At 32.4% G+C, this 25,120-nt stretch overlaps 2 protein-coding genes across 2 annotated transcripts in view; one reads left to right on the top strand and one right to left on the bottom strand.

Annotated features, from left to right (window-relative positions):
* Nucleotides 1–176: 176 nt before the first annotated feature.
* Nucleotides 177–1,736, top strand: LOC308644989 (E3 ubiquitin-protein ligase RNF115-like). The gene has a single exon (XM_081286872.1). It carries the CDS (start codon nt 258–260, stop codon nt 1,176–1,178), a length of 921 nt encoding a protein of 306 aa, XP_081142998.1. The 5' UTR covers nt 177–257; the 3' UTR covers nt 1,179–1,736.
* A 4,853-nt stretch (nt 1,737–6,589) lies between these two features.
* Nucleotides 6,590–25,120, bottom strand: part of LOC308643351 (uncharacterized protein) — a gene marked incomplete at its 5' end in the record, with an annotated part of 428,976 nt that continues 410,445 nt past the window's right edge. The window contains one exon of the mRNA XM_081283240.1: nt 6,590–6,753. Coding sequence (XP_081139366.1) covers nt 6,740–6,753 — 14 coding nt within the window. The 3' untranslated portion in view covers nt 6,590–6,739. The remainder of the gene's footprint in view (nt 6,754–25,120) is intronic.

The following is a 25,120-nucleotide window of genomic DNA, read 5'->3' as shown; positions in this document are numbered from 1 at the left end:
CGGCGGGCGGGCTGCGGCAGGCGGACTCTCCTTCCCACGCCTCTCTGGTGCAGGGAGGCGGGCCGCCGGGTCCTCTCCGCGCCGCCGCCCTCCGGGTCCGGCAGATTCACGTGACCCACGCGGACTCTGGAGCGACGGGCCGCGCCGAGGCGGAGGCGGCGGTGGCGGCGGCGGCGGCGAGAGCAGTCTGTGAGGTAGCGGCCTGGCGAGGGACCGGCCGACTGCCCTCGCCTTCCGACAGCCGCGGCGGGAGGAAAATGGCGGAGGCCTCGGCGGCCGGGGCGGACGCGGGCGCCGCGGTGGCCGCGCACCGGTTTTTCTGCCACTTTTGCAAAGGCGAGGTCAGCCCCAAACTGCCGGAATATATATGTCCCAGATGTGAATCAGGCTTTATTGAAGAAGTGACAGATGATTCCAGTTTTTTAGGTGGTGGCAGCAGCCGGATAGACAATAGCACATCAACTCGTTTTGCAGAGCTCTGGGACCATTTGGATCACACGATGTTTTTCCAAGATTTTAGACCATTTCTAAGTAGCAATCCACTGGACCAAGATACTAGAGCCAATGAAAGGAGTCACCAGACTTCCACTGACTTCTGGGGACCAAGTAGGCCTCCAAGGCTGCCCGTTACCCGGAGACACAGGTCTCTAGGAAGCACTCCTCCTCCTGGCAGGTCTCCAACTATTGAGGGAATAATGCAACAGATCTTTGCAGGATTCCTTGCAAATTCTGCATTTCCAGGATCCCCACACCCTTTTTCTTGGAGCGGGATGCTGCACTCCAACCCTGGGGACTATGCCTGGGGTCAGACAGGGCTTGATGCCATTGTAACCCAGCTTTTAGGACAGCTGGAAAACACAGGGCCTCCCCCAGCTGACAAGGAAAAAATCACCTCTCTTCCAACAGTGACCGTAACTCCGGAACAAGTTGATATGGGTTTAGAATGTGCAGTTTGCAAAGAAGATTACACAGTTGAAGAGGAAGTCCGACAGCTACCCTGCAATCACCTCTTTCACAGCAGCTGTATTGTGCCATGGTTAGAACTGCATGACACATGTCCTGTATGTAGGAAGAGTCTAAATGGTGAGGATTCTACGCGGCAAACCCAGAGCTCTGAGGCCTCTGCAAGCAACAGATTTAGCAATGACAGCCAGCTGCACGATCGATGGACTTTCTGAAACTAAAGATCACACCTGAACCAGGGCTGTCTGTGGTAGTCTTCTTAAAACATAGCTATAGATTCTATCAAAACAAAAGATAGTAGGTGGATTTAGGAATCACATAAGAAACCCCAACCCATAATATTAACGCAATGAGTGTTTTTCTTCTCTAAATTTAAAGTTAGTACCTACCGATTGAATTGTATTACAACCAAATGCCTTTTACTCCTGAATTCAGAGTGATAATTTTTTTAAGTGTGAAACTTAACTATGTGGGTTTGCCCCTGCCTGAAGAGAATCAGTTCCTTGAAGTCTAGCGAGGGTCCTGCTGTCTGTCATGTCTCCTTGTGATGGATGTTCCCACCTCCTTCTTCAGCCCCATCGTTAGTATATTTACAGTGAACACAGAGGAACCAGAGCCCTCAAGTCCTGCTGGCATCGAGTCCTGTTGTCTTTATTGTACAGAAGCATCTACTTTTGACCACATTAGCAATAAGGTGATGTCAGATTGACTCAGGAATTTGAGACTAATGATCTTGTTTTGTTTTAATCCTCAGAGCACAAATCAAAGAAAAATTACAGTGGAAAGGAAAAAGTAACCTGTCGTAGACTTTAGTTTTTTAATTTTTGAAAGGTGCAGTTTCCCTAGAAACATGACATGTCTTGAGAGTCTTGTGCTGGTGGGAATCTGATTCTGGTTCCTTTCTGGGAATGAGTTGGGCAGCAAGTAGCGTCAGAAAGACAGATGTTTAAAATCTTAAGTTCTGTGATTTTTTTTTAATGATCCTTAACTCATTGTTTACTGTTTGTCTTAAGAAGCTTAATATAATTTCTCTTATAGAAATATAATTATTTCATACTGCTTCTATAAAAAAAAAAAAACAAATGAATGGAAGACTTGAGATATGGCTTAGTGGTAGAGCATGTCCTGGGTTTGATCCGGAATATCACCAAAAAGAGGAAAAAAAAAAAGAAAATTGATTTGATTTTAAGTTGGTGTCAACAGATCCTCCATTGAAAGACATTGTATCTAAGTGGCATAATGGGGAATAATATGATTTTGTTCTTCTTTAACTGTATTTTTCAATCTTTACATAATGATCATATGCAACATTTTGAACATTTTTAAAAATTGCATATGTAACATCAAAAATGCTAAAAGTATTAAGTAATAAACTCATAAAAACTTAAAGTCTTGAAAATTTCTTCCTGATTTATTAGATAAGCTAATTATTAGTTTTCTCATATTTAAAGATAACAGAGGACTGGGGTTGTTCCTCAGTGGTAGAGCACTTGTTTAGCATGTGTGAGGCACTGGGTTTGATCCTCAGCACTGCATGTAAATAAATAAAAAAATAAAAATCCATCAACAACTAATAATAATATTTTAAAAAGATAACAGAATAAGTTTTAAGGGAAGATATGCAAAGTATTTATTCATATTAAAATGGTGAATTTAATAACAAAACATATGAGGGCAAATTCAAAAAATATTCTTTTTCAAAATTCTGGTTTATTGCTGGACAATCAGAAAATACTCGTATTTCATAAACTGAAAAATGATGTAGTGCATATAAAGTGTGTTGTGTATACAAAGGAAAATGACATGCATTAAGGTCAACACTGAAGTTTCACTGCATTAGCAGCACATTGTACCAACAAATCAAGACTAAATACAGAATTTAACCTGTTTTGGCAAATAAATTGTTTCTGTTGTTTTCTTTTGCCATGCTGGGATTTGACCTCAGGCTTCATATATGCTATGCAAGTACTCTACCACTGATCTATGCCCTCTTCCCATGAAAATATAGTTTTATTGGAATGCCATCAGGCATTCAATTATTATATATTGCAGATTTTAGGCTATGACCACAGAGAACTTCTGGTCATAAAGCCTAAAGTCTTCATGATGTGGTCCTCTGAAAAAAAATTTCCAAATTCCATTGATATAATTTTATATCACCAAATATATTGACAGGTTAGTGGAACATGGATCCCTATGTCCAATCCACAAGAAGAATTCAGGTTAATTTGAGAGTCAAATATTTGAGCATTTATCCACTGGTAATGAAAATTAAAATCTAATTATGAGTAAAATTTCTGTAACCAAGTGGAGTGCCAGTGTGGCAGGCAGCTTCTTTCTGCAATTTGGCAAGTTGTTAGAACTATTAGAACAAAATGAACTTAAGATGTGTTAACAAGCTAAGTGCTTTTAATATGCTTTATATTTGAAATAATACATACTGTATAAATCTCACCTCATTTTAAAAAAATGACTGCATACCACATTATTTACAGATGTAAAATCAGAATTATTAAGAATATTTAGACTATTTCTAATTCAAAAGAAAATCCTATAATATTCTTTACATGTGTATATGTAATATATCAGTATTAAAACTTTTTATATATGAATACATACATAAAAAATTAGGATAAATACAAAAGATCCTTCTTGCATGTTTTCTATATAAAATATACACATTGTGAGCTGGGGTTGTGGCTCACTGGCAGAGCACTTGCCTAGCATATGTGAAACTCTGGGTTTGATTCTCAGTAAAGAAAAAAAAAGAATACATATTTGTATGTTATAAATATGATAAATGTCCTTAACACAAAAACCCCAAAGGAAATAATGACAACCACCACAAATACTGGTCAGATATTTCTCCTCTAACAGAAAACAGAGCCTCTAGAAAAAATGTCTAATCCCAGCTCTGGAACAAGAAAATAAATGATGTGCTTGAAACATCTTGTTGTGCAAGAAAGTCAAAAGTACTCCAGGATGAATAGGAACACATCAAAAATATGTGAAATCAGCTTAAAATGGCAGCTGCTGTCCATTTCTGGGGGATGTGAATAACAGAATAATAAGCTTTTTCTTCTTGCCCACTTTTGTTTGGTTTTATATTTGTTTATGTGTAATCAATGAAAAAAAATCATTTGGCCATCACCATAGTAATAATTTGAGACAAGGAGGAATCATCAATAAAATATTAATTTTAGTGGGTAAAAGTTTAAGGACCAAGCAGATATATACAAAATATTTATGAAAAAAAGGAATATAAAGGGTAAATAAATACTATGTTTATCATGGGCCAATGTGATAGATACTACCTTAACCAAATAATTAGTCAACACTAAACAGTGTTGAAACCAAGTATCCCTACATACATCCACAGTTTCTTGTGTCTGTGTAATTGAGGCTCCAGATATTTGCTTACTCTTAAAAGTAGAGGCTAACTCTAGATCCTAGAGGATGCCCACCGTTACTAGAGGCTAATCACAGTTTGTGACCATGTCTGTCAGTGCTGCCTAAATATGCTGTATTATAAGAAGTAAGCATTGCATGCATGATGGTCTTCCTCTAGTGGCATAACCTGAATTCACTCATGAGAAAACATCACATGATCCTAAACTGAAGGAAAATCTACAGAACTATTACTGACATACACCATTCAAAATCATAGATGTTATGAATAGCCCAGAAATACTCAGGAACTGTCCCAGATTTTTTTAAAAAAAGACAGAAGAAACAAGACCACTGGAAACAGTAAATAATTGATATTAAAATTTCCCAAAATTGGATTTATTTTGGTTCAAAGACAATTGTTGAAATAACTGGCAATTTGGAATAGATTTGTAGAGTAGATATTCATAATATAATTTCCCTATTTTGATTATTGCACAATACTTATAGAAGGTAATTTCTCATTTTAATAAAATGTCAGTATTTAGGAATAAAAAGACATGTGCATCTTGCAAATGGTTCAGAGATAAAAACTGTTATGTACCTATTATCTAGAAATGGAGAAGAGGAGATGAAACAAGTTAACAAAATAATAACATTTGAGGAATATTTCCTAGGAATTCTTTGCACTACTGTTATAAATCTTCTATAAATCTGAGATTGTCAAAATTGAACATTTCTGAAAGAAAAATAAATCTCAAAACTATTAACAAGTAACAGCATACTCAATAAAATAAACCATAAATCTTTATAGGTATAATTAAATGAATAAATTTAGTGGTGGATGATTGATTAGGATATTTATAGTCTCAAACTATCTCCCCACAAAAATATTAATCGGAAAGTAAAATCCTGCAAATACCACATTAATGACCAATATTAACATCAGCAGTAATGAGAATATTATAAGTCATATGATGTGATTCAAAGAAAAATTACAGAATTGATTCTGTGATACTCTTGCCAAAAAACATGTAATCAAGTTCCAATCATAAAGAAATGAGAAAATCCATCTTAAGCAATTCTACATGCTTTCTCCCTGGAAAGATTCAAGGTCATGAAAGTTAAGAAAAGATGAAGAAATATTTAAATCTGAATGCACCTGTAAAATACAACAATTAATTTAATTCCATGGCTCTGAATGAAATGTTTTCTTATAAAGGACAATATATCAGGCTACTAGAAAAACATGAAAATAATCTTAGGATTTAAGTGGTTGAAGGCATTATGATAGAATGTATTAGTATTGATTTGAGAAACATCATTTGCTTAATGTTTTTTTTTTTTGCTTTTTTCTCTTTATAAAATCTTGGAAAATAATAATGAAGTTGCAGGTTCTAATATAAAATACTTTTGTCCACTGAAGCATTTTAAAGTGAATTGCTAACATATGCCATCTTTCATGATATGTTTAGTATTTCCTACAAGTCAGAACATGCTAGATAACAATATAAACTTCATAATGAAATGGATATGATTAACAAGTATGCTGTTATTTGTTAATATTTTAAAAATTCATTCACAATGAATTAAGGTTGTATTGCAGTTATCTAGCATGTTCTGACTTGTAGGAAATTCTAAAAATATCATGAATGATGGCATATGTTAGCAATTTAATTTAAAATGCTTCAGTGGACAAAAGTACTTTATATTAGAACCTGCAACTTTACTATTATTTCCCAAGATTGTATAAACAAAGAGAAAAGGCAAAAAACATTAATCAAATACTTTTTCTTACTAGGAAGAAATCTTAAGTCAGTGCTTCAAATTAAAATTATAAAAATTTAAAGATTATATGTTTGATGGCAATATAATAATTCTAATATATTAATCCATTAGTGAATACAGTAACTGGCATACCAAACTAATGTTTCCTAATTCTCTGGACCCATATTCAGTGATACATTTTTTATAATACAAATAATCCATCATTAATGTGATATTTAGATCCACCAAATTAGGGTTGACCATTTGGTTGTTGAATGAAGCTTAGATGCTAGCATTTAGACAGTTTGAAAACACATCTCAATAAAAACTGGTTTGCACTTGCACTTTAAATTTTCTTACAGATTTAAATAATTTTCATATTTTGAGAATTTCATCATATATATATATATATATATATATATATATATAATACACACATAAATTTCAATTAAGTTTTTGAATCACACATTTCATCAAACACTTCAAACATTATATCAACAGTCTGAAAAACACAATATTAGCTTTCATATTTTTTTTTCTTAAAATCTTTGTATATACTTATGATGTTTCCAAAAATAGATCTTGTCTTGGCTTATTAGTAATTCTTAAGAAGCTCCCATGGTCAAGATTCAAATTCTGTAGCAAGGGGAGAGAAAAAGAATTATATTTTTTCTCAAAGATTTTATAAGTATGAATCAGTGAAGAAAAGTTGAGAACTTTTCATTGTTTATAAGAATAAAAAAATAGACATGTATGTCCACAATACAAAATTACTATGAAATGCAATATGCCCATATTTTCATACACAGCTATCATTATTACTGAGTGTTAGAGCTTTGGTTTCTTCACCCCTTATGCAAAATTTGACATCCATATGCTAGGGTATTCTCCAAGCACTAGGATGACAACATGGAGATTATAATGGAAACCCCTCAACAGTAATATACCATAACTTGAAAAGCAGGCAAGCAGGCAATTTCCATACAGATTCATTGTCATTATGACAGAGATAAAACAGGATACTACTGGAACACTTAGAAGGGACTTCTGTCCCAAATTTGTGTCAGTGTTTGAGGTCCTTCAGTGGAAGTAATATGTGAATTAACACCTGAAGGAAAAGGAGAAATTGTGACAGGAAGGGAAGAGAAGCATGCAGACAATGAGATGAGAAAGAACACTTGTGGAATCATCAGTGGTACAATGTCACTAGAATCCAGAGCAAAGAGACAGTACAGCTAATGAGAAGAGAAAAAGCTAAATAACCTGACAAGAATCCAGTTGATTTGGGTATTTTAATTTTGGGCTAAGAAATTTCAGACTTTTATTTTGAGGGCAAAATGTAAACTAATGTCAGAGTCATGACAGGGTATTTTAAATGCTTGACTAGGTCAGTCTGGGCTTTTGGCCATAAGCCACAAAAATGGGTGAAGCCATTTTTCCCCACAGAAGACTGTCAGTGTACAGGCTGACAGTTTCATAGTGAGGTAGAAGTGGGGAAAAAAGGCAGTTTCAAACTTAAGATTTTTCATTTGTTGATTTTCAGACTTGAAAAAAAAACATAGCTCTTTAATTGTAATTAATTTCTTCTCAGAAGTTATGACCAGCATTTTTGAAGCATTTGGCTCATTATAGGTGTGCACTTGATGAGAAATGTGTGAAAATACTTGCAACTCTTGCATAAGTATTATCATGTAGAGTGTCCTTTATATAAAAGCTGTTCTCTTACTAATTTCCCAAACAGGGTCTAAAATAGGTTACTGAACACAGTAAGTATGTTGTAGTGATAACAATAAGGTGATGTCCAATGCCTTTACACTTTTGATGTGAAAAAAATGATTTTGATCAACAGAATTCCCATTCCTGTCTTTTTTTTCAGGGAAATGAATTTAAACAAAATTTTTACTGGTGCATTTAATTATACGTAATAGAGGAATTATGAAATATTCACAGATACACATAAAATAATTTTATTACTCTTTCTCTCTAGTATTTTTCTCCTCTCCTCTTCTCCCTTCATCTTTGAAAAAATTTTCAGTGATTAAGAAGACATATCTTTGTGTCTTAATAGAAGAGTGCTTCTGAAACTCTCTGATTAAGGGTAGCATGATAATACAAATTAATGTTCCACAAGGAAATCTAGAACTATTAAATTAACTTTTAAATAAACTAGCTTATGAATAAGTAAAAAAAAAAAGAAATACAATGGGAAAAGAATTGCCCCTCAAATCCCTTTGCATTGTGTCTACATTCACACACATTGTTTGTAAATGGTAAATTATCTCATTTTTCTGTTAAGAACTAGTAAGAACAACTTATACTTTCATCATGCATAACAACTTTCATTATCTTTTTGTACATAGTCATCCAATTGTATGATTCTGAAGCACTTCAAGCCTGATTTTTATTTTTTTCAGAAAGATATTCATGTAAGAAACTGAAAAAAATATACATTGTAATTTATGTATTAAAAACTATTCTTTCTGTCACAATTATTTGACTGCAGCATTGTTTTGAAAAGTTTAGGTTTGTTCTCCTGTGATTTTTTTAAGTCAAAATGTCAAATAAAAGAATAATGTTGAGGCCACATTTAACATGGATGTGCACGGCTTTACTGTGAGTTAAAGAAGATCATCAAAACACCATGGAAGCAGGGTGTGGTGGTACGTGCCTGTAATCTCAGTGGCTCAAGAGGCTGAGACAGGAGGATCATGAGTTCAATGCCAGCCTCAGCAACCGTGAGGCTCTAAGTAACTCAGTGAGACCCTGTCTCTAAATAAAATACAAAATAGGTCTCGGGATGTGGCTTAGTGGTAAATTTCCCTTGAGCTCAATCCCTGGTATAAAAAAGCAAAAATGATCTAAACCAAGGTGCAGTGAAATGGGTATTCTAACAACAATGATATGCAATGAAAGCAAGATGCTACCTTTTATTTGTTCATTTTCAAGCAGATATTTCATTGTTGTAATATTACCCCTGATCAAAAAATAGTCAAATATTATAGAAATATCTTCAAATTGGTTCAAAATACTTGAATATTGTTTTTCTTGCCATCTCTTAAAAAATATGGCTTATCACAGTTGGAATAATATTTGACTCAACCAAATGAAGTCTTAATATAAAGGAAATCACATGGTTGTACTGAAGAGCTCCTGTTACACAATGAAACCCTAATCTTAACTCTAACCCTAACCCAACCCAACCCAGGGAGTTGGGGACAGCACTCAGTGTGGAATAGTGGAATGAATCTGATCAAATTTTTCTGTGTATGCATATGAACATATCACAGTGAATTTCACCTTCATGTATATCCATATTTTATAATTTAAAAAAACTAGAAATAAGTATAACATAGATTAGTAGAGCAGAAGAAAGAGAGCACAGGGAGGAAGCAGGGGAGATAAAGCAGAAGTACTGGTCACTGAATTAGAGCACATTATATTTCATTCTTGTTTAATTATATAAAAATTAACCTCAATGTTGTGTATAAATATTATATATATATATATATATATATATATATATATATATATATATATATATATATATATATAATGTTTTCATCAAATTAAATAATTTTAAAACTTGCCATAAGATTAAGTAGAGGGATTGTGGCTCAGTGATAGAGTACACATGTGAGGCACTGAATTCAATCCTTAGCACCACATAAAATAAATAAACAAAATAAAGATATTGTGTCCATCTACAAATAAATAAATTATTAAGAAAAAATAGTAAGTGGTAATTCTCCGTAAGTAGGCACAACACTGAAAAGAATCAAAATAGAGAGAGTGCATGCAATCATGAGTTTGTAATTTCTCTAAAGAAGTGCACATATTTCTAGGGGGCTTCAAACTTGCAATTAAAGTATTGTAGGTGAAAGAAAACAATCAGAGATGTGTGACTTTTCAGGTAACAATGTGCCTTCTTGAAAAACTCTTTTTGGAGGATGCCATTAGAAATATTGGTATTTTAAAGATAACTATAGCAGATGATATATACCTTAGTTTATTTGACTACCAAAGCCATTTTACTATGTTGAAGTATATTAAATCATCATGGTTTCCATAAAAATATGCAACTAGCAAATGTTAGTAAAGCTAGAAAGATCCATACTTAGTGAACCAGTTCAAGGACTTAAAGAACATTCTTTGAAGATCTTTTCAAGCATTTACTACCTCCACATGTATATTCTACCTAGATAAATCATCTAGATAAATTAAGCATTTGGCACTGAGAGCAAATGCTTAATTCAGAGCAACAACCACTGGTGCAGAACAAGATAGCTAGGTTGGTGATCAAGATGAATTATAGCTGCTTCCAAGAAAGATGACTCATGAATTTGTTACCAAGGCTTCAGGAGACTCCTGTCCATTCATACTGTCATTCACAGGCCCCAACACTGATCAACAGAATATTTTTAACCACTTTGCAAGTTATACTTCCCTTCATTCCTGTGATGATCTTTCCCTTTATCACAAGCATGACAATGTAGAGAGAGAAAACTATACAAAACATTTTGTGTCTAGGTACCATCTAAGGATAATATCAAAGATCAAAATAAAAGGCAGTTAATCTGTCAGGTGTCAGAATGTGCCGAGAAGGTAGTTTTAGCAACACCGACCATGTAGGGTTTAAGTAATAATCTTTCAAAAATTATTAAACTTGTACATGTTTCCATGTTAGGAAATGCTTAGAAACAATTTGGACACAATATACCTATCTGGATTAAAAAACTTCAAAAATACTTAACTAGAAGTCTAATAGACAAGATTACATATAGGAGAACACTAAGAAAAGAAAGCTTGATAATTTGCTTCCAGATGTAAAATGTGAGTGAACAATAAATTTCCTAAACTAATATATCAAAAGTACATTAATTTCCTAACACTACTTCTACACATTATATTGTCTAGTTAGATTTTGCATGCTACTGATCTCATGAATCTGTCTTGAAGTTATGCAGTAGAGACAAATTAAGAAAATTAAAGTGTTCTCTTTAAGTCTAGGTTTTGTCATACTTATGGAATATTGATTCTTCTATATAGATGTGCTATATTCGTTCAGTTGCATTTCTTAGAATTTTTAGTTCAGATTCCAGATGGCTAACTCTGAGTTCCATTTGACTTCTTATTGAAGCAAAATTAGTCTGTCTTAACTGCTTTGGAATTTCCACAGCTGCTGCTTGTGTCTAAAGAAAATAAAAAGAATGCATTTTAAAAACAATTAGAACTAAATAATTATTATGTTTTTATTTCATTTAGTTCTGAGTCAAAAATTCACCCCACAATTTTAAATGTGAAGAAGAAATATGCTAGACTTTAAACTTCTGTCATCACTATCAACTGCATTAAACCTGAACTAATAATAATTAAGTTCTTTCTTTCCTCCTTCCCTTCCTCCTCCCCTGCCCATAAACTACATTAAACTTGAACTAATGATAATTGAGTTCTTCCTCTCCTTCTTCCCCTTCTCCTCCCTTGCTCACCTCCTCCCCTCTCCTCCTCCTCCTTTCTATTGCAGATGGAACCCAGGACCTTGCACAGGCTAGACAAGCTCTCTACCATTGAACTGTGCTCTTAGTCATGAATCATTCTCATGTTAGTACTCAGATCATCTGATAAAGAATAATAGAATCAATTCAAAGTATAAAACTTGAAAAATTTAAACTAACAATTCAAAAGTATGTTATATTTCTGCATCACACTTTTTCTTTTTCTCCTCATAGTCTTATTTATGCTCACTATTATACAATGTCAAAGTTATCTGATAAAAATCATTATTCATATTGAATTAGCTATAAGAATGATGTAAACTGAGGTATTTGAAGGGAGGCATCAAATGTCTTCTTCCTCTTAGAAATCTACACAACTTTCCTCAAGAGATATAGAATACACATATAATGTATGTATCCAAAATACAATTTACAGTGAAATAAATTAAAGCACATTACAGATAAATAAAATAGTCTGTAAAACCAGAAGTACTTGTTTTTGCTTCTCCTCTAAATTCCATGTTGCTTGTTGTTCAGTGCCAGATTTCCACTGTACTCCTTGGCCTCGTTCTACTCTAGTGCTCTGGGTGTGCCTTGAAAAGTTTGCTACATTTTCTTCCAACTTTTTTTGATTCCTTTCTATTTTTTCAAATGTATCATGTATACTTTTCAAAAAAACAAGTTCTGCATAAAATATTGATAGTTTGCTTTCAATTGTAAATGTTTTGAAGATGCATTGTCCATCTTTGTAGTAAGATCATCCATCTGCATGAATAAAATAAGTATGAAATAACACAGTATGAAAATAAGATACTGAAAATATTTAATAAAAACTTAAAGAACAAACTTTACATAAATTCAATTGGAAAAAACATAACCTATACCAGCATTAGGATGAGTAGATTGTTTCTATAATACAAGGTATTAGCTTTTCAGTTGGTCAAGGATTACAGATCTATAAATCTATTCTGGCTATATAATGAACATTGGGGAAATCTATATAGAAGATTTTTTCCATACTGACACAAGTATGAGCATTCTACAGATGAATTCACTATCAGGTTAAGTGAATTTAATTTTACATTTAATCACTAAAGTATAGTTAGAATAAAAGTCTTAACAGATCAATCTATTAACAAAAAGTATTGGTATGATATCAAATAGTAATTTTTTAAAAACAACAATTAGGCAATAATATTTTCCATTCATTCTAGAATAGGTGTGAATATCAACAAGATAATCACCAGGCAAATACTGTCGGTGATAAAAAAGACAGAGAAAATGCATAAAAAATAAAAACTTATTTTTTTGTGAGCTCAGAATAAAAGAGATCAAATTAATAAAAACAGACAAGACAAAAAGCACAGCATGAGTAAGACAGAGAGATAATAAAATCTGCACAATTCATGAAGATCACCAGCAGGCAGGGTAATAAAAACATGTCCAAAAATTAACTTGTAAATATATGTTCCCAGGCATGTAGTACTGGTGTAGTCAAGAGGTGGAAGCATTTTAAGGTTCATCAACTGATGATTGGCTAAGTGACATAGTCATAAAACAGAATTCACTAGTCAACAGAAAAAAATAAAATAGTGATGCTTGCTACAACACAGAGGATTCTAACAGTAGTCTAAGTCAAAGAAACTGGTAAAAAAAAGAAAAGACCTAGAGTTGTATAAAATCTACTTGTATGAAATATCCATTACAGAGTAATTTTAGAGTTGAAACTATAAGCCAACTTCCTCAACAAGATTCCTCAAACCAAGAATATCAAGAATCAATAAATGAGGGCTGGTAATTCAGTGGTAGAGTGCTTGCCTTTCATGTGTGAGGCACTGTATTTGATCCTCAGCACCACATAAAAATAAATAAAGATATTGTGATCTATATACAATTAAAAATTTTTAAAAGGATCAATAAATCGGTTGATATCGAACTAAAAAACTTTTTCACAGCAAAGGAAACAATCTAGAATATGAACAGAGAGCCTACAGAAGGTGAGAAAATCATTGACATGTGCACCTCAGATAGAGCATTAATCTGCAGGATATACAAATAACTCAAATTATTTAACACCAAAACAACAAAACCCAAATAACTCAAATCAATAAATGGGCAAAGGAACTGAAAAGGCACTTCACAGAAGAACATATGAAAATGGCCAACAAATAAATGAAAAAAAATCATCTCTAGCAATTTAGAGAAATAAGCCAATCTCCCACATCCAAAGGCTGAGATTTAATCCCACTCCAGTCAGAATGGCAATTGGCAAGAATACAAGTAATGATAAATATTGATAGGACTGCAAATTGGTGCAATCATTTTGTAAAGCAGTATGGAGAGTCCTCAGAAGTCTTGGAATGTAACCACCATTTGACACATTTATCCCACTCCTTGATTTATACACAAAATCCTTAAAATCATACTGCAGTGACACAGCCACAACAATGTCTATAGTAGCTCAAATCACAATAGCTAAGCTATGAAACCAACCTAGGTGCCCTTCAATAGATGAATAAATTAGAAAAATATTACTCAGCTGTGAAAAAGAATGAAATTATGGTATTTGGCAGTAAATGGAGGGAATTGGAGATTATCACACTAAATGAAATAAGCCAATCTCCCAAATCCAAAAGCTGAAAGTCTCTCATAATAGATGCTAACACATAGTAAGAAATGGGGGAGAAAAGAATAGAAGTTCATTGGATTAGATAAAAGGGATGGGAATGAGAATGGGAATGGAAAAGACAGTAAAATAAATTGACACAACATTTCTATGTTCACACATGAATACATGACCAGTATAACTTAACACATAACACATAAAAATGTGAAGTTATACTCCATGTATGTATATGTCAAAATACAGTCTACTGTCATGTACAACTAAATATATATATATATATATATATATATATATATATATAAATTACTGTTGTCTACATTTATAAATTATTAAAAAATATATTGGTGGGGCTGGGGATGTGGCTTAAGTGGTAGTGTGCTTGCCTGGCATGTGCAGGGCACTGGGTTTGATACTCAGCACCACATAAAAATTAAGTAAAGATGTTGTGTCCACCGAAAACTAAAAAATAAATATTAAAAAATTATCTCTCTTCAAAAATACATATATATATTATATCTCAGTGGTTTTCTAGGGCTTTGAAAGATGGAGGGATTAGAAAGCTGACAGCTAAGAGATTCCAGTTTTTTTTTTCAAGACCACGAAATGTTCTAAAATTTACTGTAAATGGTTATATAACTCTGTTACTATTCTAAGAGACACTGAATTTTACATGTTAAATGGGTGAATTGGATGGCATGTGCATCATATATATCATAAAAATGTATTTTAAGAGGTCTACTGAAAAAATTAGATAACATTTTTTATTGTCTAGATTGGATATCAGTCCACACGTAATACAAATATTTATATGCTTTCATAATGTATCTAAAGTGAAAGAAAAAAACAAATAGCCAAAGTTTTCCAAAAATTAAACAATAACCTAAAACACACATGTATTTTGAGAAAAGCATAAAACCCTTTTTGTACAGCCTTTTTTGAGATTCATTTAGTAATTACCTGCTGATTGTGTATAGATGCACAAAAATGAAGGTAAAAATAACAAAATTGCCTGAAACATTCTATTAAATACTAACCTCTGATTTAATTTTCCTTGTCTCACAATGGAAGTAGAGATAACATTAAAAGCTGCTGGGTTATAGAAAAAAAACTTTCCTCAGGGTAGATATTTTAATAAAAGATGTATAATGTTGTAAGAGAAAAATTTCATAATAAAATTTTAAGTGTAAGAAATAAGTGCAGAATAAAGATCCCAAAATATAATAAAATCAATTATAATGAAAATATAAAGAAGGCTCTTCATTGAAATTAGCATCCCAGAACAATTTTTATTACTGAAGCTGGTGTAGATTTACAATTGACATGTTCACTTTTATACATAGTTAACTTGTCATTTGTCCTAGTGTCTTCATTACATCCTGTCCTTATCTTTTAAATTCATGTGAAAATGTGATAAATCTTCTAGTGAAGCCTCTTATACAGATTATAATATCAGGGTACCAGCCAGTTGTTTTTCAAGATGTCTTATAATTACTTGATATTTCTGTTAATAATTTTGTTATTCAGCTCACTTTAAAAATATACTAATAATATTTTATTATGATATTTTTACTCTGAAAAAAATTACTACTTACATCACTTTATCCTCTTTTTTTGCATGCATGTACACTCCTATTTATTTCTGAATTCCCTTAAGGAAACAGAAGGTTCTGTATTTTGGCCTAATCACTATCACATTCCTTAGATGACAGGGTCAGCCCTGTATCTCTACATACTACTCTTGATAGAGTTGCAATGTTTAACAACCAACTAAATTCTCAATCAGAAATGGTTACACAGGTCTCATTGGTGGTGGTGAATTCTAAAGAGGTTATTATCCCTCTCATATTAGATGATCAAATTAATACCCCAAATCCTCGCATCTTTAAAGCTTTGCTAAAATAATTCCAATATACTTTCATGAACTTTTGCTAAAGTAATTCCAGTATACTTTCATGAACTTTTGCTAAAGTAATTCCAGCATATTTTCATGAAGAATAAAGAAGACCCTAGGTAACCTTGCCTCCACCTCACTGCCTGTCCACATCTCCTGGAAATCTCACTGGTCCTCACACCACTCCTGTTGTATATAAATCCTGCCACCCTCTTTAGAATGGACATGGAGATTCAGTGCCAAATTAATGAACTTTAGTTGACTACAATTTTCTTTGTACTGAAAGACACTATATAACTTTCAGAATAACAATTGGGCCATAAAATGAAGAAAAATATTAGCAAGTTATCATGGATACATGCAACAAATCACAGATTAAATCAACTGTGGTTTTGCATTCTTCACAATAGTCCCAATTTATGATAATGACAAATTGATGCTTTTAAAGAGGTGGACAAGTCATGAATGAAAATATAAAATATCAGGTCAGCTATTTTCAGATTTAAGTTGAATTGAAATGACTAAAAATAAAAATATAGTAAAGAAAATATATTACAAAATACAGCCTCTACATTTCAGTTCAACTGGGAAATCTGAAATGCACTGTCAAAGTAACTAACTTAATTGAAGCTAGGTATGAGTATTTCAATTTATCTGTTTCATTGTGATCTTAAAGTATGGCAACAAGAAGATATTAAAATTGTTATTCAGTGATGGGATGTATCTCATTGGTAGAGTATGTGTTTAGCATGTGCGAAGGTTTGGGTTGAATTAACAGCACCAAAATTAGATATTGTTTCAGCATTATTTAGACCATATTACTAATATCAGCATATACTTCTACTAAAAATCTGTAACTCAACCTCTTAAATCTTTATAAGAAACAAAATTTCTTAAATTAAGGGATCTGTCAGATCCAAGTTTTAAAAATGTCCTCCTTTTAAAATATTAAAATCCATTTTATCTGTCTTTTATGTTTAGTTGGCACATGACTACCTACAGTTATTTTAAAATATGTACACAGAGTGTAAGAATTAGAGAGGGAAATTAGAAGACTTAGCACTTCAAACAGTGATTCGTTGTGCTGGGAATGAGGTCTAAATTATATTTGCTGGAAACCAGGTTCTACTTCTGGGTTGATACAGAAAACACATTTATAATATCTACATTTTTATTTTCATCAAGATTCAACATTTAGCCATAAGCAGATATCACTTTGAGTATTTCTTCAAAAACTCTTTATACATTTATCATTCTTGATGCTTACTTCTTCTGCTTTCTCCTTTCCATATTGATCCAATTGTTCTTTTAAATGATTATTTTCATTGATTAATTCCAAGTATTTGTTTTCCAGCACGAGATGATGTTTGTCATTCTGAGCTTGAAGTTTTTTTTAGAACATTATAAAATTGAGTTTGGATATTAATAACCCCATCTTTTTTAATGTCGCCTTTGTTTTGATAGTCATGTGATTGGTCTTCATGCAATGTAGTGTCACTTTGTAGTTTAGAAATCTTCTCTCTGGAAGCTTCCTGCTTTCTGAGGTGTTCATTCCTTTTTCTTTGTTCATATTGAGACCTGTGTTCCATCCCCATAAGTTGGAACTGTCTTTGTTTTAGGTGTCTGTTTACCTGTTCTGTAGCCAAAGTCATTACTCTTGTCTCACACAGCTCGTTTTCTAGGTCACTTATTTTTATTTCAGACTTTAGATCCTGTTGGGAAGGAATCTCACTACTAACTTTTAGGTTAGATACATCAATATTCTTTTTTTCCTGTGAACCAAAGTCTTTATCTCTTGCTCTCTGGAAAGCAAGTTCTAGATGTCTTTTTTGGTGTTGGACTTTCACCATGATAGTGTGGAGCAGCACCGGGTCTGGCAGGGTGTGATTTGGATTCTGTTTCTGGTCTCTCTGTGCTTTGTTTTTCACTCTCTAGTGTGAAATTTTGCACCACATTCTCAGCTTTCCAAATATCCAACGGTTCATTGTATTGGAATATTTCTGGAAGTGTTTCCTCATTCAATTTGTGTGCCCATGGAAGTCTGCCATTCTTTTCTATTAAAATTTCAGTATTCACAAAGCACTTATTTTCCTGGTTCTGATATTTTATTGTGTCCATTTCCAGTTTCCTCATAGAGATTTCATCCTTTCCCTTGTAATATTTATGCGATAGCTTGTTCACTGTCCCATCACTAGTAGAAACCTAAATAAGACCAAGGATACATTTAGCTACCACTCAATAAAGCTACATTTCATAATTCTCACTGAAATTAAAGAATAACCTGTACATTTATATGGTGAAAAGGTTTCAATAAATAGATACCCCACTGAAGAAAAATTAGATGTAAACTTCTGAGCTTATAGAAATACAAATTCCAAAGAGTTCAAAAGTTAATTCAAAAAATAGATCTAAGAGAGTAAAAGAAAATTGCAATTTAAAGAATGTCAGAATTGCCAGGTGTAGAGGCACATGCCTATAATCCCAATGTCTCAGGAGACTGAGGCAGGAGGATTGCAAGTTCAAAGCCAGCCTTCAGCAATTCAGTGAGACACTGACTCATTCATAAATAAATAAATAAATAAATAAATAAATGGCTGAGGATACATCTCAGTGGTTGAGCACTCTGGTTCAATTCATGATTATTAAATAAAGGAATTAAGGATTGAAAAAAATCTGCATTACAGCAGAATGAAAGACTAGAGTAAGTGATTAATTAGTTTTCCAATGTAAAGAGATCATTTTTCAGAACAGAACCAGGGAAAAACCCACATATATACAGTTATCTAATACTAGATAAACACACTATAAAACATACATTGGAGAAAGGATAGGTTCTTTGACAAATGGTGCTGGGAAAACTGAAAACTCATATGTAGTAGGAGGAATATAACACCTATTTCTCAGCCCACACACAACTCAAAACAAAGTGGATCAAGGACGTAGACATTAGACAAGAGACCCTAGGCCTATTACAGGAAAAGACAGGCACAAGTATCCATCATGTCAGTGTAGGAACGAAATTCCTCAAAAAAACTTTTAAAGCACAAGAAGTAAAATCAAGAATCAATAAATGGGATGGTATATTTACAGCAAAGAAAACCATAAAGAATGTGAACAGAAAGCCTACAGAATGGGAAAAAAATCTTTGTCACTGACACCTCGGATAGAGCATTAATCTCCAGAATATATAAACAATTCAAAAAATTAACACACACACAAAAAGAAATCCCACAAAAAACAAACAACACAATCAATAAATGGACAAAAGAACTGAGCAGGTGCTTCAAAGAAGAAGATGTGCAAATATTTAACAAACATATGAAAAAAATGTTCAACATCTCTAGCAATCAGAGAAATGCAAATTAAAACTACACTGAGATTCCATCTCACTCCAGTCAGAAATGATAAATATAAAGAATGCAAGTCACAATAAATGATAATGAGAATGTGGGGGAAAGATTCACTCATACATTGCACCAAACAATCACTCAGGGAAGCAGTATAGAGATTCCTCAGAAAACCTGGAATGGAATAACATTTTGACCCAATTATTCTGCTCCTCAGTGTATTCTCAAACAATACTATAGTAACACAGCCACATAAATACTTATAGAAGCTATTCACAAAAGCTAAGCTGTGGAACCAACCTAGGTTCCTCTTTCAACAGATGAATGGATAAAGAAAATGTGTCATATATACACAATGGAATCAGCTATGAAGAATGAAATTATGGCATTTGCTGGTAAATGGATGGAACTGGAGAATAGCATGCCCAAGTGAAAATAAGCCAGTCCCCCAAATCCAAAGTCTGAATATTCTCCTTAGTATGTGGATGCTAACACATATAAATGTGGGGGAGAAAAGAATACAAGTTTGTTGGATTAGACAAAAGAGATGAGAGGGGATGAGAAAGATAGTAGAATGAATTTGACATCACATTTCTATGTTCACATATGAATACATGACCAGCAAAACTTCACATCATTTTTTTACCTCAGGAATGGAATCCTAAATAGAAGAAGTTATATGTTATGTATGTATAATATTTCAAAACACCTCTACTGTAATGTATACCTATAAAAATAATAATTCACTATTTCTCATGTTGATCCACTTTTAGCATTATATTATCTACACTTTAAACAGTTAAAAATTCCAAATATTTTATTATATAACTATCTGTTGTAATGGCTTCAGTGGAAAATAAAAGAACATTGAACTTTAAGAAGAATAAGTTTGCAATCTGACACCTCATGTATTCAACCAGCTAGTAGTAAAAGCCTTAGCTCTACATCTACTGAGACATACAAAAATTCCCCAAGGTCTTTTCCTGAAAGTATTCCTAACATATTCTGTTTTCTAACATTTTGTATCCAGGAATGAGAATTGCATCTATTGATAAACGATAGATGTAGGAACAGCACTAAACACATGTATGTATATCAATGAACAATGTATCACTATTCTGAAAAGGAGCACAAGGCTAAAAAAATAGGCAAGCTGCAGGATTTTCTCCAAGTCTTTTGCCTCTGCTTCTAGTGCTCATCCACAAAGCCAGTTATTTCTGTCCTGTGAATGGATAAACACCAAAGAAGGATTGTGTTTCAAAATACAAATGACAAATAAGGCAAAATGTATAAGGCTCTACTAAGAAAACCCTGAGATTGCTACTCAGTAGCATTTGTTTCATCTCAGTGAAATATGAAACATGAGTAAATATAAAATAGGGAATATAAATGGACCTTATTTATTGGGAACAAATACCAGTAATTTATTTCTAAGAACATATTATGGTATTCCATTGTTTCCAAAGGAGATTACTTGGAGCAAAGTGTTTGTTTCTCTTCTCAAATGTGAGAAAATAATATACAAAACCAGAGTATTCACTGGCCCAACTTTTCCTCCTTACTTAACAGTGGGAGTAATAATATACATCAACAAATAAGGGAGTGAAGTCACTTCCCCAAACTAGAAGATCTACTATTAGAAGCAAGGGTTTTGAAATCATTTAAAAAATCGTCTATTCCTGTGGAAAATATTAAAAGTATTTTCTCTTCATAAGGTTACTCTGAAAGTCATCATGGGACTGTTGCAGAGAAATAGAGTTGAATTAAGAACATTACTTAATTTAATGGGACAAAAAATGCCACCTTCACCTCCAAAATATGTACATTTTAATTATAAATATATGAATTTAAAACCTTCTATACTTTCCCATGATGAATAGTGGCAAATAAAAGAACATTTAATTTTAAGAAGAATAAGTTTAACTATGTTACACACACACACAAACACACACACACTCACTCATTTGAAAACAGGAAAATAATTCAGAAAACATTTCCTTTTTGCATATGTCTATTTCTTTTTGTTTTGCTGAAATTTCATATTGTAAATTCTAGCATTCCATTCCGGTCTCACAGAAATCATAGGTTTCATTTTGTCTTGCTAAAATCTACAAATGTATTTCAGAAAGATTTTGTCTGCATATCAGCAGGTGATAGAAAGTCTAAAAGCTTAATTTAAGAGTGGTACCTTCAAGATTAAAAAAGAAATCTCAAAGGTAGATTTAGTCTTTAAGAGTAAATGTCTTATATTTCAACTGCACAAATGACAGATAAATTTGGCTGAGTAAAAACATTTCTAAAATACAGGCAGAGATGTTATTGTGAGACACATTTTTAAAGGAGATGTGCATTTGGAATGGTCATTGTAAAATTATCTATTACTAGTAAGTATTTGAAAACAAACACATTTCCCTCAAGATCTTAATGAGTAAATAAATTATAGTAATTTTACAATATAATTCCTTGACATTTCTAGTAAATAAACTAGAATTATACATGTCAGCCTAATAGAAGACAACAGTAAAAACTACAGAGTGTGGTGTGTCGTTTCCAAGATATTAAACCTACCAAAATGATATGTAACTTTAGTGATTTGTAAAAAAGTAATAGTATCATCTTTATAAAATCTGTGAGAGTTTAAAGTACTACATTCAAAATACTGGCTCTATTGGGGAGAGCAAATAAGAATTAGGTTACAAGTAGAAGATATCAATATATCTGATATGTTTATGACTTTCAAAATATCCTATAGCAAATGTCACAATACGCTGAGTTTAATGTGGGTGCTGGGATACCAGTTTTTTAAAGTATTTTAAAATTAAAAAAAAACAATTATAAAAAAATGTTTTAACTAGTTCATAGTTACTTAGTCTGTATCTTAACATAAAAAGCCCTAATTGGTATTCATTTCAGTGATCAAACACAACTTCTTCATTCAGGAAACAACTGCTGAACATCTTTGGGATGCTAAGATTTGCAGTAACTAGTTTTGCCATAGATGTCATCATTTAATTTTAAAGTCAGATAACATTGTGTTTTAAATCAAAATAGTAGTTCACACAGCACATACCAATGGTTTTGGAGACAACACACTGCATATAAATGGAGGTCCTGAAAGTCTTTATTTCCTGGCATTGTGGTAGATGTCTGAAGTGTATGAAAGTACACATAATGACTGCATGTTGGTGAAATTGCCAAACAGCACATTCCTCAGACCACATTGCCATGGTTAAGTGAAACATGGCCACATACAGTAAATTAAAGGGATTTTATAAATAATGCTGATGAAATAAAGTAAAAATTTGAAACTTTACTGAAGGTTCATTTACCTGATTAAAATGATTTCTTGTACTCTCCAATTCTGTATCTATTTTACAAGCAGAGATTTCAGGTTGGTTTCTCACTTTATCCTCTTTGTTATATTCTGTTTCTTTTTCTTTTAATGGGTACTTATTTTTTTCATGCAACATATCATCATTTTTTCTCTTCACCTCTTCTTCTTTTAAGGTACATCTGAAGTTAAATATGATTACCTTTAAATTGATTTTTGCCAGAAAACAAAAATGTCTTTTTATATTCTGGTTCTTTGTATGCTGATTTAGTATCCTAATAAAAATTCTATGTTCTCTGTAGCTTTTCTAGGTTCATATTTTTAATTTCTCCTTTAATATTGTCTAAAACATTCATAATGGAAAAGCAATAATAAACGATTTTTTGTGATTTGGTAAGTTTCTATTACTAGTAAATCCTTTAGATACTACAGAAAAGGAATTTTGAAATTATTTTGTAAAGTGACAAGTTAAAAGTGATTTTTTGGCACTATCATAGATCCTCCCAAGTTAAAAAGATAATTTCAAGTCAAATAAGTTTTAAAGACTTGTTGTTTGTTTATATACAAACTTATGAATTCAGTAGTAATAAGATTTTTGTCTTCATAAAATGTGTCAGCTATATCTACAATTGGCTTACAGTGTAACAACATATTCAAAAATTCTTCTTTCAACATGTATCTTTTGTTATGTATACTATACTATAACCCAAAACTGCCATAAGAAATCTAATACCTGTTATTACACTTTTTATGTTTCTTTTATGGTAACACTTTCAACTTGTTGATCATTATGTATTTTAAAAACAACTTAAAACCCCCTTTTGAACAAAAAAAAGAAGCTAATATTTAATCCAATAATGAAGAGTAATGCCCTTCACAGATGGATGGATATATATATATATATATATATATATATATATATCTATATATATATATATCACACAATGGAATATTAGCCATGAAAACTAACTTTATTTCAACATATAGTCTACTGTCATGTATAACTAAAAAATATATATGTCTTTTCAATATAGAAATCTGAACAAATTTGATTTATGAATAAAAATGAATTTAAATAAATAACTTATGATCAGTTTTCATTTTATATTTTAATGAATGTTAATGCTAAAAATGTAGCTGAGGGTCTAGCTCAGCACTAGCACATTACATTAGTCACACAAACCCTGGGTTTGATCCCAAGCATCAGAAGAAAAACCATAAATGTATAAAAACATGTTTCAGGGCAGTGAAAAATGCTTCATTGGTGGAATACAAACTTTCTTGAGAACAATTTAGAAATCCTGATCAAATATCTTTTTAAAGTTCCCCACTAAAACTAAATAACTCTACATTGAATTTTTTTCAAAAGTAAACAAAAATATAGAAAATTATTTTTCTTTCATTTTCTTTTGTTCTCACCCCCATCTTTGCTACTCAGGATTGAAACCACAGGAACTAAACCACTTAGCTACATCCCAAGGCCTTTTTCATTTTTTTTTTTATTTGGAGACAGGGTCTCACTAATTTGCTAAGACCTTGCTAAGTTGGTGAGGGTTGATTTGAAATTTTGATCCTCCTGTCTCTGCCTCCCAAGCTGCTGAAATTATAGACACATACCATGGCATCTGAGTAGAAAATATTTTTTTTTTCTAAATGATATTTCTTCAACTGTTAATTGTAATAAAAAAGTTAAAATATAAACAAATAGCAATCCCAAACTCTGTTAAATAAATAGATTTAACAAAAATAAGCAGTTGGGTTTCCATAGAGACATTAAAATTGTGGTAGGAAAAAATATGCACTTAGTCTTTAGAAGTAATCACATTTAATAATGAATGTTATATCATTTGTAAGAATTTTATATTTTATTCAAGTTTTATCTATTGCAAAATGCTAACAGATAAGTCAACAGTTAAAAAATCTTCTTATTATTTCTACTAGAATAAAAGAAAACATTCCACCCTTTCTTTCAATGTAGGATGTAATACCTCAAATTGTGAAGTTGTTGTTTCAATTCTGTATTTTCTTGCTTAAACTCTGATACCCTCTTTTTTAGCTCATGAATCTCATTTTCCAGTTGTGCATTTTTTTTTTTTACATGTAGCGAACACTGTGTGCAGTGACTTTTTTTTAAGTTTTATTATTCTTTGAAGTGATAGAACTGCTTTCTGGGTTTTTGATTGGCTAACAGAATCTGTCAGAAATAAAAGAAGACAGAAATAAAATATATGAGAAAACATGAGTAATTTACATATATTAGTGCTATATATTTCACATGCATTATTCGTACACAAAACCAATGAGTGTCTAAACATG

Source organism: Spermophilus citellus, assembly GCF_964194105.1.
Source record: "Spermophilus citellus genome assembly, chromosome: 3".
NCBI lineage: Eukaryota > Metazoa > Chordata > Mammalia > Rodentia > Sciuridae > Spermophilus > Spermophilus citellus.
Note: the sequence above shows the minus strand (reverse complement) of the source record. Positions and strands in the feature narration are given on the sequence as shown.

Bases quoted from the DNA above. Each gene is read 5' to 3' on its own strand.
- LOC308644989 (XM_081286872.1), top strand. From the start codon at position 258: ATGGCGGAGGCCTCGGCGGCCGGGGCGGACGCGGGCGCCGCGGTGGCC.